We start from the raw sequence: 19848 nt of genomic DNA on the forward strand, positions 1-19848 counted from the left end.
TGTGTGTGTGTGTATGTCTGTGTGTGTGTGTGTGTGTGTGTGTGTGTGTGTGTGTGTGTGTGTGTGTGTCTGTGTGTGTGTGTGTGTGTGTGTGTGTGTGTGTGTGTGTGTGTGTGTGTGTGTGTCTGTGTGTGTGTGTGTGTGTGTGTGTGTGTGTGTGTGTGTGTGTGTGTGTGTGTGTGTGTGTGTGTGTGTGTGTGTGTGTGTGTGTGTGTGTGTGTGTGTGTGTGTGTGTGTGTTTTCCTTGATCCATTGCATAAGAGTGTTGTCCATTGCCTATCCTCAGCAGCTATTTCCCCATGCAGGTATAATAAAGAGTTTCATAGAGTTTCACCTTCCTCTGATGTCCACTCCTCCCAACATGCCTCTTTGCATTTGAAAACCCCATCATAGTTAGACTGTCACTCCCACTTAACAGTGTGTGTGTGTGTGTGTGTCCCTGCTACTCACCTGACGTTCTTGGGGTGTGGCCTGGGGTGCACCGCCTGCCCGGACAGAATCCACTCTGAAGGCACCGCCACAGCCCTGCACTGCGCCTTCAGCCTCTCCTGTGGGGTGCACAGTCAGGGTCAGCCTCACCACCAGCATGACAAGCTTGTAATATTGCACAGCATGCTAATTTTTCAAGTCTTATTTTAAGAAAGAAAGGACATCTTCAGTGCCGGCAAATATGATTCATCTCTAAGATAATATTGACAAGAGGAGCGAGGAACTACCAAATACAGTCACACCTTGGTTTACGAGTGCCTTACTTTATGAGCGTTTTGATTTATGAGCAAAAGAAAATCACAATAAATGTCTTGGTTTACGAGCGGTGACTTGGCGTACGAGCATCCTGTTCGTACAAGTCGAGACGTGAGGGTGGGTTCCCGTTGTTCGCAGCAAGACAAGAGCGCTCAGAGCGGAAAACAATGGGAATAGGGTCTCAAGCTGCTATCACACTTGGCCTTTTTCCTCCAGCCGTGTTGGTGGTAGGCGCAACAGGCAACTACAACTTAAGCCGTTATCTGGCGATCAAGACTTTCCCAAATCCCGAGAAATCCTTGCGTTTCTTGTTCTCGTGTGTCAGATTTTCAAGAAGTCCCCCCAATTCTTGGCGAGAATCGGGGGTGTGGCACAAGCCGCGGCGGGGCTGGCGACACAGGTAAACACACCGCACCGCATCTCCTTAGGCCAAAGGCGATGACCATTTCCTGAGATTCCTACGGGTAACCCTGCCAGGTGGGGGTGCATACAGATTCACGAGGTCACTGTTGTGTTACTGCTGCACCACAGACCATTTGAAAGCATCACTGAAGGATAAGTAAGAACTTTCCGCTATGAAAACATCATCGTCATCATTAGAAACAAGAAAGTGAAGCGATGCCATCGGTCGGTATTTTGTTGAGAAAAGGACGTTTTGAAAAATTCCGTCGCATGCAGTGACGCAAAGTAGCTAGAGAAAGGTTCCTAATGAACTGGAGATCTCATAACTGTGACTAAATCAATGTATATGTCCTTGATGAGTGACAAAATGAGAAACTGTGTTGGTTCATCTAGTTATATGGACAAGAAAGAGCGCTCTGGTGGATCACAGGGGGGATGGAAAAGTCTCAAGGAAGGGGGGTAACTCTTGATTACCAGGTGACGTGCGTCACACACGACCAAGATCGGCTGCCCATATCCACAATGTAAACAAATCAGTTGCCCTGTATTCACATCTTCTTTGGACCTGTAACACTTTGTATCGCTTCTTAGGTCCTCCTCCTCTCGGTCCATTCTTCACGGCACCGTTTGCAAAAGTAAGAGCTGTTGTGGCTTGTGCTGCTGTCACTCAAACTATAAGCTTGTTGCTATAGTTTATTGGAAGGAAGAAGCCGTTGTGGGTACGATCATGGCTTCAGAGACGGGAGGATAGGAGTATTTACCCAAACCAACAACTCACTCCCGGTTGACCGTACAGGCAACCACGGTTGCTTATTGTTCCAAGGGCTGGAGGAAAACGCCCAGTGTGACACCGCCTTAGTCCACTTTGCACACTCTAAAGGGTAGCACCGCGCGCTCCTGTCCGCGTACGTTTGTGCTCCAGTGTGAGATCTTTGTGTTTTCAGCACTATATTATTTAGATATTATGCTATATTATTATACTATATTATGAAAAAAATAGTAATTATCATTGCTAGTTGTTTGTAAAATTATCTTCATTCAGTATAAATTAACATGTAAAATGATTTATATGTTAATATTTTTTTGGGATATGGGACACATTAATGGGATTCACATTAGTTTCAATGGGAAATTTGTTTTGGCTTACAAGTGTTTTGATTTGCGAGCAAAATTCCAGAACGAATTAGACTCATAAACCAAGGCATGACTGTAGAGGCAAAATATATTGTTTACTGCACTGGAAGTTGTTTTTAGAAATGATAGGAATGTTTGTACTGTATAAAAAATGATCCGTGGGTTTATCATGCCGATTAACTCAGATGGCGGCAGTATTAGGATAAAAGCTCCCCAAAATGAATGGTCTATATATAGTCACTGCCGACCTTAGGACCGCAGCATAAATATAGTTACACCACATAAGGGGTGTTTTAACTATCGTTTATATATAGATTCAATCGCAATCTGGAAGTGTTGTTTTATTTCTGCCTCACAAAACTGACTGGCTGAATACTGAACAGAAAGTCTAATGTGATCCTGGGGTTTGATCTTCACACCAATGCAGTTTTTATGGCATCTTCTTTGTTCTTGTAGCCGTCAAAAGGTTAAGCTGATTTTGTAACACAGGCTCACTAAATGGAAGGCTTGCTGCTTACACTGTCGCCCGAGTGTGTCTCCCAGATGACGTGCTGGCAGCAGGCAACCCACACTGCCACCAGGATAGAACACACAGTAATGGATTTAAATTAGAAAAGTATAGAATTAGGAGGGAAATAGGCAGGCCTTGGTTTAGTAATAGGGTGATGGGGGAATGGAATAGACTCAGCAATCACATACTAGTGAGTGCAGGGATGACAGCTTGTTTTATGAGTAGACTTGATAGCTATATGGACGAGGATGACAGGTGGCAATGGGAGGAATCTGGAGCTGCCCTGTGTAGGCCATTCAGCCTCTTGCAGTCTCCCTATGTTCTTATGCTCTTATGTTCTTCCTATAAATGTCACACAAAATATACAGGGCGTGGCTACCTGTTATTCAGTGCCCTGTTATTCATCGCTTCACTCTCTCATCAGCAGTTGTTTGTGGAAGAAGAAGAAGTCCCCGTTCTTTCAGCGCTGTCTGCTTGCTCTTCATAATTCTATCATAACAGCCGGCCAGCCAGAGGTAGGCACCAACACACCACTTGGTCACTGGAGAACATGGAAACAGTTAGGAGCAGAAGTGTGGGTGAGTAAAAGTGTGGGGCGAGGCCAGGGTGGGGAAGGGCCAACATGGGGCGAGGCCACTTTGGGGCAGGGCCAGTGTGGGGAGGGGCCAGGGCAGGGTGGGGCAGGGCTAGGGTGGGATAGGGCCAAGGTGGGGTGAGCAGCATGCACTAAGGGTCAGGTTCTTGTCCTCATCAATCCCTTGCTTCAACATTCCCACATTTCTTTGTCCATGGCACCATATGCTCAATTTTCCTTGTTTCTGCATGTGAGTAAATGTATATCTAGTAATCAGTGCTTCTCTTCCCTCCCAACAGTTCACACCCAGTAAATACCATTGAAATAACATTAAAATAACCTTGATTTACCATGATATCCATTTAGCATCAATTCCTTTGGTATGTACTCTCTTATTCTGTGGCTCTGGGTGCAAGATGCTGTCCTTAACCCGTCCGCTGCGATTGACACGGATTTGGCCTTCCCTGGTAGCCTGGTAAAATATAGTCCCAGGTCTTTCTCTGGCTCTGTGGTGGATAGTGGGGTGTTTCCCATGTGGTATTGGTGTGCTGGATATCCCTTCACTGGTAGCCTGGTAACATATAGTCCCAGGTCTTTCTCTGGTTCTGTGGTGGATAGTGGGGTGTTTTACATGTGGTATTGGTGTGCTGGATATCCCCTCCCAAGGTGCAGGACCTTACATGTTTCTTCACTGAATTATAGCAGCCACTTTTTGTTCCATTCCTGTAGCTTGGTGAGGTCTTCTGGTAGGAAGTTCATAGTCAAGGGGTTAAAACTGGTCTGCCAGATTGGAACACAGCGATTCCCCAACAGCTGTACAATTAGATGGTCTTGAGACTGGGCTTCACTCTCCCTCCCCCCCCCCCCACATTCTTCCCGTCCTCCCTGCCTCGGTCCCTTCTTCCCTGACCCTCACTCTCTCCCCTGTACTGTAGCCTCCATTTTGTGCATTTCATTTTAAAAACCTCCTTATAATGTTGAACTTAAATCTTGCGTTGGTCTTTAGGTAACAGCCTGTGATGAGGGTGGTCACACTCTCCTACTCTGCGGCTTTGGTGCTGGCGTGCTCCATCCACTGACTGACTAACCAACAAGGAGGCTTTTCTGTTCTCTCCATCTCGACAGCCGTTCATTTTCACACCGCAATTTAATTCTTAGGAGTGGGTTTTCTGCTCCTCATCTCCTCTACCTTGACAGTTGTTCATTTTGATTTAGCACACAACCCATTTTTCCCTTTTTTTACGTCCTGACCTATAGCACCGGTGGGCTTTCTTTAGGGGGCGTGGTGCAGGCAAGTGTTTATAGTGGCGCCATCTTCTCTTGGCTCATGCTGCCCCCCGGAGCTCATACTTGACTCACTTGGACAGTTCCTCTAGAGTACGGGTTGATGGGTGGTCTTCAGGACAACATGTGGGTAGTCTTGGGCCACTCGGCGGTGACTGGAAAATCCCAGGTGGTAGAAGCGGATTCGAACCCGCATCGTCCACGCTAAGCACTCAGCCACCGCCAGTTCCTTTGGGAGGCATGATGTGTTCGGGGCACGGCCTCCTGTACCTAATTCTTGTGGGAGTTTTTCATGTTCATGGTACAGAAGAAGCCTTGTCAAACTATTACTAGGCTCATAACACTACCCATGAAAGTACCCACAACAACCTCTATGATAGTCTTGTCAGTCTATCACAAGGCTCATAACACTACCCATGGAAGTACAAACACAACAGCCTCTACCAAAGCCATTTCACACTATTACTGGGCTCATAGCACTACCCATGGAAGTACCCACAACAACCTTTATGAAAGTCTCGTCAATCTCTCACTAGGCTCATAACACCACCCATGAAAGTACCCACAACAACCTCTACCAGAGCCAAAGCTATTACTGGGCTCATAACACTACCCATGGAAACACCCACAGACACAACCCAGGACTCTCACCGCATCACAGCCGTCAAAGTAGGAGAGTCTTGGGAATTCTGTCCGGCCTGCTCCTTCTGGCTGCTGCGTGTGTGGGGTCAGTGATGCCTTGAGGGGCGAGCGGCAGGTTAGTCAGGAGGCGGAGGGGATGATGGAGGGGCTGGCCACCACCACCACCACCACCACTGCCATCCTTGGTCAGTCTGTGCTCCAGGTCACCCTGGTACTACACACTCCTGTTGAAAAGGTGGACTGAAATCAACACTGTACTGACTGGCCCTGTTCTGCTGATCAAGCTACACTGTGCAGGAATAGTGGTGCTCATACTGTCCTGTCTACATGTCTCCTCTGCTCCAATTTATCCTTAACTCCTTGACTGTGAATTCCTACAAGAAGACATCACCAAGCTACAGGAGTGGAGCAAAATGTGGCTGCTACAATGCAATGAAGAAAAGTGTAAAGTCCTGCACCTTGGGAGGGGATATCCAGCACACCAATATACCACATGGGAGACACTCCACTATCCACCACAGAGGCAAAGAAAGTCTCGGGAGTATATGTTACCAGGCTACCAGTGAAGGCGACATCTGTGCCAATCTCAGTGGACGGGTTACATTTGTGGGTGTTTGTTAAGGTAAAATCCGTGCCAATCTCAGTGGATGGGTTACATTTGTGGGTGTTTGTTAAGGCAAAATCCGTGCCAATCTCAGTGGATGGGTTACATTTGTGGGTGTTTGTTAAGGCAAAATCCGTGCCAATCTCAGTGGATGGGTTACATTTGTGGGTGTTTGTTAAGGCAAAATCCGTGCCAATCTCAGCGGACGGGTTACATTTGTGGGTGTTTGTTAAGTCTTGTGTTTCTGCAAGCACCACTGCCACTTCAGTCATAAAAAAAATATGTAATCCTTCAACAGAGCACATCACTGTTTGTAGGTTTGATCACTCATGAGAGCAAATGTAACTGAAAAAAAGTAGTGTGTCTCACCGATAGTATTTAATTGGTGTCTTAATAAGGCCATTATTTAAGTGATCTTGAAATACATATCCATATAAGGGGCTGATTGCTGCCTCTATCCAGGAACTTTCACCCAGTTTTCCCATTTACAACTTTCCCAGCACCAGATTTGTTTGGCTGAAATAATAAGACTCCTGACTGAATTGACATGAGTAATATAAAAAACCTTAACCCTTGACTGCAGATTTACTACCAGAAGACATCACCAAGCTACAGGAATGGGACAAAAAGTGGCTGCTACAATTCAATATGAAGAAAAAGTAAAGTCCTGCACCTTGGGAGGTGATATCCAGCACACCAATACCACATGAAAAACACTCCACTATCTACCACAGAGGCAGAGAAAGACCTGGGACTATATGTTACCAGGCTACCAGTGAAGGGATATCCAGCACACCAATACCACATGAGAAACACTCCACTATCCACCACAGAGGCAGAGAAAGACCTGGGAGTGTATGTTACCAGGCTACCAGTGAAGGGATATCCAGCACACCAATACCACATGAGAAACACTCCACTATCCACCACAGAGGCAGAGAAAGACGTGGGACTATATGTTACCAGGCTACCAGTGAAGGCCAAATCCGTGACCATCACAGCGGACGGGTTAAGGTAAACTTGATAAACTGAGATTTGGAGACAGGACCCCATGTGTATCATGTATATCACAACTAAGTAAATACAACTAGGTATGTACACCATTTAAAACCACAGAGCAGAGAACACCTGAGCCCGGCGACATCATTCTTTTCTTTTGTGAGAGCTTCTCGCGGCAGAATGAGTGAGCATTCACACCTTTAACTTTCTGGTAATCATCAATGAGTCACTGTTGAGGAAAAAGTTAATGGATAAACATAAGCCAGTGGAGAGGGAGAGAGGGAAGTGGAGAGGGAGAGAGGGAAGTGGAGAGGGAGAGTGGTGAGGGAGAGAAAAGAAAATGGGGAGAGAGAGGGAAGTGGGGAGGGAGAAAGAAGAAAGTGGGGAGGGAGAGAGGGAAATGGGGAAGGAAAGAAAGAAGTGGGGAGATAAAATGGAAAATAGGGAGGGAGGGAAGTGGGGAGAGAGGGAACTGGGCAGGGAGAGAGGGAAGAGGGGAGGGAGAGAGAGGGAACTGGGCAGGGAGTGTGAGAGAGAGAGCTTGGGTAGTAGTAGTAGTAGTAGTAGTAGTAGTAGTAGTAGTAGTAGTAGTATAGTGAATCCACGAGGAACTGGTGGATTGGGGGTGTTCTGCGGGGGTCCCTCCTCCCGTGCCACGCTGCCACATCTCTTGTCTACAATTGTGGGATTAGAGTCAAGGTGTTAAGTGGACCACCATTACCCTCCTTTCATTTCCTCCTCCTCTCTCTCTCTCTCTCTCTCTCTCTCTCTCTCTCTCTCTCTCTCTCTCTCTCTCTCTCTCTTCTTCGGGGACGAGAATACAGGCTGTCTTGGTGAGCTGTTCGTCATGCACTCATGATCCCGTTTGGCACAGACTCTTTCAGTAGTTCTTTCACTAACATTAGTGGCTCTTGCTGTTCTTGCAGTTACTCTTGTGAGTGGTATGATAAATCCTCTGTTGTTTTTTCGTCTAAAAGTACTTGTTTACATTGTAAATGAGTCCTTTCTCGCGGCTGTGCAGCCAAGGACGTGGAGAGGCAGGGAGAGGGAGGGAGGGGAGAGGCAGAGGCGGGAGCGGGCCACCCATGGGCCCACCTGCCGACCCTTCCATGACCTTGAGAGAAGTGACCTGGGCTCTGGATGTGTAGAATGACAACGTTGGAATACAACACTGTCAAGTGTCGTGGTATTTATACAAAATATTTGTTTTTATCTTAAAAACGAAACAATCTTAACGCTATATGACCTTATTGGATTATCCAATTATTTAATTAAATTCATTTAAAGGTAGTAAATAGCTGGCATATGAGAGGAGGCGAGAAGTGTTGAGAGTGTGGCAAGGTGCGGGGCAGGGCTGACCTGCACCTCTCACCCCCCAATCCGCCAATTCCTCCTGGATTGACTATAGTAGTAGAAAGTAGCATCGAAGAGTGGAGGTTGGGTAGGGAGTGTGGGGGGCAGCAGGAGCAGGAAAGGGGATGACAGAGGAAGGGGTTGGGTTTTGAATAACAACTCTACAGCATGTCACAATCCACTGCCTCCAGAACAACAAGCCAAGCCACCAAAACTCTGAGCACTTCACCACTAAAGTTATGATTTCGTTGTGGTCCAGGAAGTCCTCAGAAGTTAGCATGCCTCTACTACACACACACACACACACACACACACACACACACACACACACACACACACACACACACACACACACACACAGCCTTAGTGATGGAACACGGGCGTCTTGTGCTGGACTGAACTCTAGTGGTGAAGTACAGAGGGTTGTATTGTATTCTAAATCTTATTGTAGAGCGACATCACTCCAGCAATGTTATCACTTCCATCCTATAGCTTGTCCAAATCTACTTCCCTTCCTCTCCCTCCCTCTCAGCCATCCCATCTACTACTACTACTTTTTTTTTACAATAAAGGAAACAGCTCAGGGGCAAAAGAAAGAAAACAATAATGAAAAAAAAGCCTACCAATCACTGCTCCTATAAAAAAGTTGAGGAGTGGCCAAAAGAAATCAATTTACTATTACTACTACTACTACTACTACTACTACTACTACTACTACTACTACTACTACTACTACTTCCACTACACAGCACTCACCCGTCCAGTCTTGAGGTGAGCTGCTTGGCCAGGAAGGGAGAGTGTGGATGGGGCAGCCGTGGCCACCCTCGCTGTGCTGGCCTCTGCCCTGCCTGACGATGGCCTGCCGGGGCCATGGCCATCCTTCTGCCTCAGCCCCACACACCCTGAGGAGAGGAGGGCAGTGTGTGAGGGGGAGTTGCTCACTACGAGACTGCTGGGGGAGTGGACCGGGCCTGACTGTTGGCTGTGTGAAGGGTACAGGCAGGAGGAGAGGGAGGGAGGAGGGAGAGAGAGGGGAGGAGAGAGAGAAGTAAGGAGAGAGGAGGAAAAGATGGAGGGAGAGAATGAAGTAAGGAGAGAGAGAAAAATAGAAGGGAAAGAAAGTGTGGAAGAGAGAGAGAGAGAGAGAGAGAGAGAGAGAGAGAGAGAGAGAGAGAGAGAGAGAGAGAGAGAGAGAGAGAGAGAGAGAGAGAGAGAGAGAGAGAGAGAGAGAGAGTTGACAACGTAATTTTTTTGTTTGTTTTTACAATAAAGGAAGGAGATCAAGGGCAACAAAAAGAAAGTGGATAAAAAAGCCCACTAATCGCTGTTCCTAAAAGAGAAGTAAGACTATAGTCCAACCAAATTGTGGAGTCCATTTGGGCGCAGGCTCCCGCGGGTCCTTTCCTCCCTCTGCTCTGCCACACAGTGCCAACACCTGTCTCTTCCTCTCACATGTAAGGTAAAGGTAACATAGGAGAGGAAAAAATAGGTGTTGGGACTGTGTGGCAGAGCGGAGGGGAGAAATGGACCCGCGGGAGCCTCCGCCCAAACGGACCCGACAATTTGGCTGGACTATAGGGATGTACCGACACCAAAATTTTGACCGATACTGATACCCCAATATTTGACCAATACCGATACCTGTGCACTGATTAAATTTTTATACAACAACTCCAGCCGCTAAAGGGCAACATCAAATGTTAAGAAAAAAAAGACCCACTACTCGTTGCTCCACCATAGAAGGGAAGTGTTAACACACACCCCATGAGTTTCAACAAGGGGCGAGAGAGGAGGCGCCTCATGAGGTCTACTTGACTCAACTAGGTTAGCTTTATTAATTGCCACACATTTAGGCAGAAGACTGTGAAGAGATCCCCAGACCCTGGCAGCGTGCTCCGCTGCGGAGCGACCGTCTGACCGACTGAGGCAGCCAATTGAGGCAAATGAGGCGAGTGGAGGGGCTCCGCCAATCCTGCGCCGAAGCTACTAAACCTGTATTGTACGTGTCTGCGGTGCCAAAGGCTACACTGTATAATAAATATTATACACAGTACCCTCTTGAGTTTCGCGCTTGCTTCATTCCGAAGGTATGGCGCTAAACTAGAGGATCGCGAAACTCGAGGTATTGAAATCCATGTAAGAGCGCTCATTGGTTCCGACCTGTGGAAACTAATGCCTTTTGTTTTGTTTTTTTGTTTTTTTTACTTTACTCCCTTGTTATCACAATTTTTTTCGACTTTACTCCCTTGTTATCTCAAAATACGTACCTTGGTAATAGTGTAGCGGCAGCCTAGGCCGCTACAGCGAAAACCAAACATTTCTGTTTGTGTGTTTTCGAGGCAGCATACGTTGTAGCTGGTACAACGCCGTTTGGGTCCGCTAAGGCCGCCTTGTAGGTTAAAAGACACTACTAATAACCATTGATGACTCCATTGAGGAAGCAGTTTATTTTCGAGTATATAAAGGATTTTAATATCCTGGATGGATATTTACAATGGCTGATATGCAGAAATATATACAATGTTAATGATATGATGTTAATATGTACGTTAGTGAGTTTGTTATAATGTTAGCTATGATATATGTGTATGTGTTTGGATGTAGTGACTTGGGTAAGATGAAATACAGAAAGTGAGGAATGGTATGTGTGGATATGAAGGCAGACTGAAGAAAAGGTTCAGGAAGAGGAGAGGTTTAAGAAAAAACGGAGAGATTTAGAGGGTCACTACATAACTCCCCCCCTAGTGACGAGGTAGGAGGAACGTTATATGTTTCGTGTGACACTGGACATTGTATTGGGGCACTGGAGTAAGAGACACTGACACAGTGTTGGTTGGTGGAGGATCTGGACGCAGAAGGTACGCTGGCTTGACCCGGTCGATGGCGATGACGTCGGACTTGCCGTGGCGGTCAATTGTTATGTTCTTGCGCGTCCTCTTGATGACGGTGAAGGGGCCATCGTATGGTTGCTGCAGAGGCTTCTTTGTGGCGTCCACTCGCACGAACACGTGTGTGCAGGTGTCGAGGTCCTGGCTCACGAACGTTTTGGATGGTGATGTACGTGGCGGCACTGGCTGGAGTCTCTGCATTGCGTTCTTGAGGGTCCTGGCGTAGTCCTGTATGTCGCAGGGAGGGCCAGGAGTGGGCGAGAGAACCTCTCCTGGGAGGCGGAGAGTGGTGCCGTACAGGAGCTCTGCAGAGGAGTGGCCAAAGTCTTCCTTGAGGACGTCCGTATGCCGAGGAGGGCTAGGGGCAGAGTCGTAGTCCAATCGCTGCGGTCCTTGACTGTCGCTGCCAGCGAGGCCTTGAGTTGGCGGTGGAAGCGTTCGACAAGGCCATTTGACTGAGGATGGTAGCTGGCGGTTCTGATCCGCTTAACTCCCAGTATGGACATGACCTTGTCCCACAGGTTCGACTCGAACTGGCTTCCACGGTCGGATGTGAGGCTGAGAGGCGTACCAAAGCGCGACACCCAGGTGTTGACGAAGGCTCTGGCGATGGTGTCCGTCGTTATGTCTTCGACCGGGACAGCTTCGGGCCAGCGTGTGAACCTGTCAACGCAGGTGAGGAGGTACTTGTAGCCGTTGGAGTGTGGGAGTGGGCCAACGAGGTCGACGTGGACGTGTTCAAGTCTAGAGGATCGGGGCGTGAACGCTGCTGGAGGCGAGACGGTGTGGCGCGTCACCTTAGAAGCCTGGCACTGGACGCAGGTGCGGGTCCAGTCTCTGACGTCCTTGTTGATCCCCGTCCATATGAAGCGCGAGGACATCATCCGTTGTGACGCTCGGATACCGGTGTGAGAGGTCGTGCAGCTGGCGGAAGAGTGGGTACCTGTGGTTCTGCGGCAGGTAGGGCCGGATGGTGGCGGTAGACGCGTCAGCGTACAGGTGCACGTTGGTCCCGGGGAACTCGACTCGCCTCATCGACAAAGCGGGGTTATCCTTCAATTGCTGCAGCTCGGCGTCGTCGACTTGGTCTGCAGCAATGGCGGCATAGTCGATGAGGGAGGAGGATGTTGCAGAGATGTTACGGGAGAGAGCGTCAGCGGGGATGTTGTCTTCGCCTTTGACGTAGCGGATGTCTGTCGTGAACTGAGAGATGAAGTCGATGTGGCGCAGCTGCCTGGGAGAGTAGGTGGACTTGTTGTTGATGAAGGTTGTGGCAAGAGGCTTGTGGTCGGTGTATATGTGAAATTCCCGGCCTTCGACGAAGTATCTGAAGCGCTTGACAGCCTTGTAGATGGCGAGAAGTTCTCTGTCGAAGGCGCTGTACTTCTTCTCGGCGTTGTTGAGTTTCTGTGAGAAGAATGCAATGGGTCTGCAGGCTCCGTTTACGTGCTGTTGCAAGACTCCACCAACGCCGGTGTCTGAGGCATCCGTGGAGATTGAAGTAGTGGCGTCTGGAGTAGGGAAGCTGAGTGTGGTAACAACCTTCAGTGCCTCCTTGGCTTTGGGAAAGGCGTCGTCAGCTTCGGGAGTCCAGGCGAGTGTGACGGACTGGCCTCTCTTGCAGGGCTTGATCATGGAGTAGAGTGGCTGGAAGATGAGCGCGCAGTGTGGAATGAAGCGGTTGTAGTAATTGATCATCCCGAGGAACTGCTTGAGCTGGCGCTGAGTTGTCGGCTTCGGGAACTGTTGAATGGCGTCGCAGCGGGAAGAGATGGGAGTGATGCCTGAAGGAGAGACGGTGTGGCCGAGGAAGTCGACGGAGGTAACACCAAACTCTGACTTGTCAACGCTTATCTGGATGCCGTAGTCCTGGAGACGGGCGAAAACTTGCTCTAGATCAGTGGTTCCCAACCCTGGGGTCGCGACCCCAAATGGGGTCGCCAAGCGTTTTTCCTGGGGTCGCCAAGTCCTCGAACTTAAAACAGTCAATTTTCAATTCTAGGATATACAATCACATATTAGTTGAGGGATAGTTGCGAATTTTTGCTTGTGTATTATATAATTATTCAAATGTAGTAGTCCTGACTGCCAATGCTGTATCAAACTTGTCTATAGCTACTGGAGGCTACAGCCAGACAACGTATTATAATAAAAAAATCTAAGCCATTTAGTTGATCTCTTAGTAAAGATTAGTAAAGAAAAATATACAAACGCAATTGTGGATCTTTATTTTTCTATTTGTGTATATTTCCATTTATATATAAATATAGGACACTGAATTGTAATGCTGGCAACCCTGAACTGTGCCATACGCGTTTGGTACGCGAACAGCATTACCGTCCTTGTCCACCACCAAGCCGCTGCTACTGCTGGTACTCCACTCCAGCTGTACTGTCGCACCGGGAAACACTGTCTGCACATTGTTCGTCGTATATCGGTAAGTTGATGTACTTTATTGTACCTGTTTACTGATATGGAATGTGCTGAATAGGTTGTACTCAGTCTTTGATTCTATAAAATTCTTAAATGCTCATGAAAAGTGGTGCGTGTGCCGACAATTAAAATTGTGTGTTTCCCTTGCCGACAAGATATTGCACCACAGTATGTCAGTGGATGATAGGCTATTTACAGTGTTCATAACAGCTGAGCCTTCGAAAACCCATATTTATTTGTTTATTCTCCCCCATACCTGCGTATGACAACCAAACAAAATGTTTTGTTTGAACTGTAACTGAACAATTATGAATTTGATTTCAGATTCTTCAGTGATGTCCAGAAAGCGGGTGTACAAAGAAGAATTCCTTGGCACTGGATTTACGTGTCTCATCGATCATGGTACCGAAAAACCTCAGTGTGTTGTATGTGGGGAAGTGCTCAGCCACGAGTCGCTTAAAGAAAATAAGCTTAAGCGCCATCTCCAGGGAAAACACCCAGCTCTGGCAGGGAAAGATCTTGAGTATTTCAAGAGAAAAGAAGAACAACTGAAGCGTCAGCGGTTAGACAACCCTAGGCACACAGGAGTGTATTCTGTTCAACAAGCCACACTTGCATCATATCTCGTTGCAAAAAGAATTGCAAAGTGTATGCAGCCACACACAATTGGGGAAAAATTAGTAAAGCCAGCAGCCCTTGATATGGTGAGTACTATCCTCGGAGATGCTGCAGTGAAAAAAATTCAAACTATTCCACTGTCAGATAACACAATCAACCGACGAATTCAAGAGATGTCAGGAGACATCAAAGAACAGGTAGTGGCTGCCATCAAGGAGAGTGGGAAATTCAGCTTGCAGTTGGATGAGTCTACTGACGTCAGTGACGATGCTCAGCTCTTGGTGTATGTAAGATACCAAGGGAAGAGTGACATTGAAGAGAACTTCCTGTTCTGTAAACGACTGGAGACGACAACAACAGGTGAAGATCTGTTCAAGCTGGTTGATAACTTCATCAAAGAAGAGGGACTTAAATGGGATCAGTGCTACAGTGTGTGCTCAGATGGAGCACCTGCAATGCTAGGGGCACGTCAGGGTTTTACTGCCAGAGTAAAACAAGTCAACCCCACAGTGATAGTGACTCATTGTCTGCTCCACCGGGAAAACCTTGCCTCTCGGAAAATGTCACTTGAGCTTAACACTGTTATAGAAGATGTGATTCAAATAGTGAATTTTGTTAAATCATCAGCCTTGAATTCAAGGCTGTTTAGTCAGATGTGCTCTGATATGGGATCAGAATATGAACACCTGCTTTACTACTCTTCTGTCAGGTGGCTGTCCCGAGGGAAAGTGCTCCAGAGGCTGCTTGACATGCGTGCAGAGGTTGAAATCTTCTTACACGAGAAGAAACATGCATTGGCAGCAAGGCTTACAGAACCAAGGTGGTTGCTTAAACTGGCATATCTGACAGACATATTTTCGGAGTTGAATTCGTTAAATGTGTCTATGCAAGGAAAAGATGAAACTCTTATCTCTGTGTCACAAAAGCTCAAGGCTTTTAAAGCAAAGCTGAGGTTGTGGAAGGGAAAGATCGAACTGGGGAAAACTGCGTCCTTTCCACTTATGAACCTTTTTCTGGAAGATGAAGAAGACGCCTCACTTCTGGACGTACAAAGTGTCATTTTGGGGCACCTTGAGAAATTGATTGAGGAGTTTGACAAGTATATTCCGGATGGAGAGTTGCATGAGAAGTACAAATGGTTGTGCAGACCCTTCGATGTCCAAGCCGAGGACCTTTCAGAAGAAGAGTCTTCTATCCAAAATCTGCAAGAGGAGCTCATCGAGGTGCAACATGATAAAACTCTTCGTTTTAATTTCGAACGACAAACACTAGGTGTGTTCTGGACTGCTGTGAAGAAAGAGAAACCAGTCCTTGGATGCGAGGCTGTGAAAATGTTGTTGCCTTTCGCTACAACCTATTTATGTGAATCGGGATTTGCAGCTCTGACTGCCATCAAAACAAGATATAGAAATCGACTGCAACCCGAACATGATTTGAGGGTAGCACTTTCCAAGACTGAACCACGAATAGAGAAACTTAGCAACATGATCCAGGCCCAAGGCTCCCATTGAAATTCATTTATCATTTCACAGAAAACAGGTACTCCTTTTAGTTTATTTTTTGAGGAATGTGACAGAATATTACTTTAGAAGTGGTTGTTTTGATTAATGTCAGGCTTTAAAATTCACAATGCTGTAGTTCTAATAAAACTCAATTATGTTACTTTTGTCTTTCACAACCTTACAGTATCTCTCTTACACATACTCATAATAGTTGTCGTTCCTTACTTTTATAGCCGACAACTAGTAATATATAGTTTTAATAACACATAGATATGCAACTAAATTATTGGGGTCGCGGTCCTATCTTGAAAAACATAATTGGGGTCACCTGAAAAAAAGGTTGGGAACCACTGCTCTAGATGTTGGCGGTGTGTGTCGGCGTCAGGACTGGCGATGAGGACGTCGTCGATGTAGGCGAAGCAGAAAGTCAGTCCTCGCAGCACTTCGTCCATATACCTCTGGAAGGTTTGGGCAGAGTTCTTGAGTCCAAAGGGCATCCGTACGTACTCGTACAAGCCGAAAGGTGTAACGATGGCTGTCTTCGGGATGTCCGCTGGGTTGACTGGGATCTGGTGGAAGGCTTTGATGAGGTCGATCCTGGAGAAGATGGTGGAGCCAGCAAGCTGTGAGGAGAACTCCTGAATATTCGGCACCGGATAGCGATCCATGACGGTGCGCGAGTTGAGGGCTCTGTAGTCGCCGCATGGGCGTATGTCACCGTTCTTCTTGGGCACGACGTGGAGGGCAGACGACCAGTTGCTTGAGCTGGGGCGGATAACACCTTGGCGCATCAGCGACTCGAACTCGGCCTTGGCTTGTTGGTAGCGTTCTGGAGCTAAGCGGCGAGCCTTGGCGTATGCTGGTGGTCCGGTCGTCTCGATGTGGTGCGTGACGTGGTGCTTCACAGGCTTGTTCGCTGTGTGGCTGTGTCAGCGTCGGGAAAGACTTGAGGAGAGACGCGAACCGGTTGCCTGCGCCGATGGTGGAGATGTGGGTGCTTTCGCCTGCTGCTGCTCTGGTCCTGGTTGAGATGGATGTCAGTGGATCCAGGAGCTTGCGACTCTTGAGGTCGATTAGGAGATTGTAGTGAGACAGGAAATCGGCGCCCAGGATAGGTTGTGAAACTGTTGCCACGTAGAAGGTCCACTGAACGACCTGCGAAGGTTGAGGTTGAGCTGGAGCGTCTGTTTCTTGAAAACAGGGATCCCTGTGCCGTTAGCAGCGTAGAGGCGAGCGATGGTTGGTAAGGACCTCTGGCTTGGTGTGGCGGGGAGGACGCTGACTTCGGCTCCAGTGTCGATGAGGAAGTTGGTGCGGGAGAGTGGGTCGAAGATGTGGAACAGCATCGAGGTGTGTTGGCGGACGCTGTGAGCTGTTAGTCCACGCCGGGGCTGTTGTGACGAACCCTGGAAGCCGCAGGGAGATGTGCACTGCCTGGCATCCTTGCCGAACCTCCTGTGGTAGTAGCAGACGCCGGAGCTATGTGAGGGGTTACTACTGGAGGGGAGTGGCGGCGGGGTGACGAGGAGTGGTGCGGTGACGAGGAGTGGCTGTGTGGTGACGAGGAGTGGCTGCGTTGGCTCCTGATGTCCCCCCTGAGCGTGTTGACCTCTGTTCGTAGCTTAGTGATAAGAGCCGTGAGCTGGTGGATCAGACTGTCGCTGGTGACGGTGGGGGCATGGAGGCTGGCCACGCCCTGCGCAGCGTCGTCGTCAGACACCGTGGAGGGGCACGTTAGGGCAGGGTTGGTGTCGGTTGTGGAGGCCATGACCGCGTGTAGAGGCGCTGGCAGTGTAGCCAGGGGCCGCGGCGGCTGGAGGCCGAGAGTCGCGTCAGGCATCCCGGAGGTGTACGGAGCACAGCTGCACTAAGCGGTAAACTGCGTCGGGGAAGCACTGACTACCGACGGGGAGCACTGCCGGGAGGGGCGTCACTACACACACACTCACTCACTTATGGCTTGTTACATGCCATGGGTGTCACTGCACAATCACGCACTCGCTCGCTGTTTGAAACAGGGATGGTGGGTAGGGGCGGAACGGCACTAGTGTTGTTGTCGGGGCGTCACTGCACATGCATGCACACATGGCACGTCACTGAGCACTGCTGGGTGTAGGGGCAACGCTGCACTCGATGTCCGCGGAGCAGGTAGAGGCGTTGATGGTAGTCGGGGGCCACTACGGCGGGAGTGCCGCCTCAGGAACACCAACGGTAGTGTCGATGCTGCGGGAGTAGAAAGGCGCCGACGGGGGAAGCCGGAGACCGCAACGGCAGAAGGCTGGTGTGCTGGCTGGCGAAGGAGGGAGACAGCCGTGGGAGGTGTGTGTGGCGGGTAGAGGCCGATGCACGGAGGTGAGTTACCCGTAGGAGCGGGTGGCTGGGCTGGGTGGGGCGAGGTACAGCGGGGTGAGGGAGCCGTAGGGGCGGCGTCGGAATGGCTGGCTGGGCTGGGCAGGGAGTGTTGAGGTACCACGGCGAGTAAGGCGACACATGCGTGGGGGGTGGGCTGCCGGCTGAATCCTTGAGGGAGGCCGAGGCGAGGTGGCGCGGGCGAGGGCAGGAACTGGCCGGCGGCAGGAGAGGTCACGTTGGGAGGGCCGGAGGCGGAGCGCGACTTGCTGCGGGCCGGTGGATCCTCCGGGGGCGGTAGCTTGGGCCGCGACGGAGCGGACGAAGCATGGCCAGCAGCGACAGCAGCAAATACCCGAGGTGTACCTCGTAATTCAGGTCCGGAGGTCACCAATTGTAGCGGCAGCCTAGGCCGCTACAGCGAAAACCAAACATTTCTGTTTGTGTGTTTTCGAGGCAGCATACGTTGTAGCTGGTACAACGCCGTTTGGGTCCGCTAAGGCCGCCTTGTAGGTTAAAAGACACTACTAATAACCATTGATGACTCCATTGAGGAAGCAGTTTATTTTCGAGTATATAAAGGATTTTAATATCCTGGATGGATATTTACAATGGCTGATATGCAGAAATATATACAATGTTAATGATATGATGTTAATATGTACGTTAGTGAGTTTGTTATAATGTTAGCTATGATATATGTGTATGTGTTTGGATGTAGTGACTTGGGTAAGATGAAATACAGAAAGTGAGGAATGGTATGTGTGGATATGAAGGCAGACTGAAGAAAAGGTTCAGGAAGAGGAGAGGTTTAAGAGAAAACGGAGAGATTTAGAGGGTCACTACAATAGGCAGAAAATTGGAAGTGAGAACAGGTTGTTTTAAGCCGATGTTAAAGGCGGCTGTCTCACAATTGGCTGGCAGTTCTGAAATTCTGAATACACGCTTGTGATCCACGTGGTGTCGTCTGCTAAAGTAAGGGTGATCGCTCGCGGTCACCCGTGGGGCAGATGGACAAACCTAGATTTTTCTGGTAGTTTTCTGTGTTATGAAATAATCTGCTGACTCTTTATGTTAAAAATCATTAAATCACTCATATCATGCCTGACTTTTCAATGCCTATTGAATGTAAACCGCTGCCGCCGCCGCAAAATAGCTCGCAGAGAGGCTCAACTTGCTTACTGTTTCCATATTTCCCTCACCGCTCACAAAGATCACAAGCAGACAGACTACAACAAACCCAGGCAAATTAATACTTTTAATGCTGTGTATTCCCACATGTGTGGTGGACACAGAATGACTAGTTTCATGGGGAGATATTTCTCGCAACACCGGCCAGTGTAGTGGACCTTCTTCTTCTTCTTTTGACCTGTAATGCTTTATATCGCTTCCAGGTCCTCCTTCTCCACACTTTTATAATTCACAACATGCACTTAGGGCCGCTTTCACAGTCACTTTGTTTGTTTTGATCGTTAACCATGGCGGCGATCGCCGCTATAGTATTTCCGCATGAAACTGGTCAATGGGTAGTGGTGGCTGCGGGGTTAGCCCAGCACCGCACTAACCAAACACTTTCAACATCTCTCGCTGCGTGTGCAGCCGCCACTACCCCGTCGGTCAGTTTCACGTGAAATACTAAGCGACGTCACAACATTACCAGATTGTCGTACTCAGCCGATTATATTTCACGACATCTTACCCCTAAACTGTCTTCTGGGCTCCAATAACGAAACTCATTTATAGTTATCGTTAAAAGAGCTAGATGTTTCCTGGCAATAGTTAGGCGTCAGAAACCGATAAATACTATGCTT

At 48.5% G+C, this 19848-nt stretch overlaps 2 protein-coding genes and 1 long non-coding RNA gene across 3 annotated transcripts; 1 reads left to right on the forward strand and 2 right to left on the reverse strand.

Annotated features, from left to right (window-relative positions):
• Window positions 1-448: 448 nt before the first annotated feature.
• LOC126988848 (uncharacterized) lies at window positions 449-9121 on the reverse strand. The gene is made up of 3 exons (XR_007742582.1): window positions 9004-9121; window positions 3171-3332; window positions 449-548 (listed from the first exon to the last, which is right to left on the reverse strand). It is a non-coding gene; the product is annotated as an uncharacterized LOC126988848 (long non-coding RNA).
• Window positions 9122-9134: 13 nt separating this feature from the next.
• LOC126988854 (uncharacterized protein YagA-like) lies at window positions 9135-13556 on the reverse strand. Its single transcript, XM_050847264.1, has 4 exons — window positions 13528-13556; window positions 11475-11924; window positions 11052-11181; window positions 9135-9149 (listed from the first exon to the last, which is right to left on the reverse strand). The coding sequence occupies exons 1-4, from the start codon at window positions 13554-13556 to the stop codon at window positions 9135-9137; spliced, it is 624 nt and encodes a 207-aa protein (XP_050703221.1).
• Window positions 13029-16043, forward strand: LOC126988849 (SCAN domain-containing protein 3-like). Its single transcript, XM_050847259.1, has 2 exons — window positions 13029-13572; window positions 13893-16043. Exon 2 carries the CDS (start codon window positions 13904-13906, stop codon window positions 15695-15697), a length of 1794 nt encoding a protein of 597 aa, XP_050703216.1. The 5' UTR covers window positions 13029-13572; window positions 13893-13903; the 3' UTR covers window positions 15698-16043.
• Window positions 16044-19848: the final 3805 nt, after the last annotated feature.

This window comes from Eriocheir sinensis, unplaced genomic scaffold (genome assembly GCF_024679095.1).
Source record: "Eriocheir sinensis breed Jianghai 21 unplaced genomic scaffold, ASM2467909v1 Scaffold1, whole genome shotgun sequence".
Classification (NCBI taxonomy): domain Eukaryota; kingdom Metazoa; phylum Arthropoda; class Malacostraca; order Decapoda; family Varunidae; genus Eriocheir; species Eriocheir sinensis.

Coding starts and splice junctions, on each gene's coding strand:
- LOC126988849 (XM_050847259.1), top strand. CDS start 13,904: ATGTCCAGAAAGCGGGTGTACAAAGAAGAATTCCTTGGCACTGGATTT.
- LOC126988854 (XM_050847264.1), bottom strand. CDS start 13,556: ATGTGCAGACAGTGTTTCCCGGTGCGACA. Junction 11,925..13,527: donor CAGTGTTTCCCGGTGCGACA/GTACAGCTGGAG, acceptor TAAGGTGACGCG/CCACACCGTCTCGCCTCCAG. Junction 11,182..11,474: donor GCCCTCCTCGGCATACGGAC/GTCCTCAAGGAA, acceptor CGTCATCAAGAG/GACGCGCAAGAACATAACAA.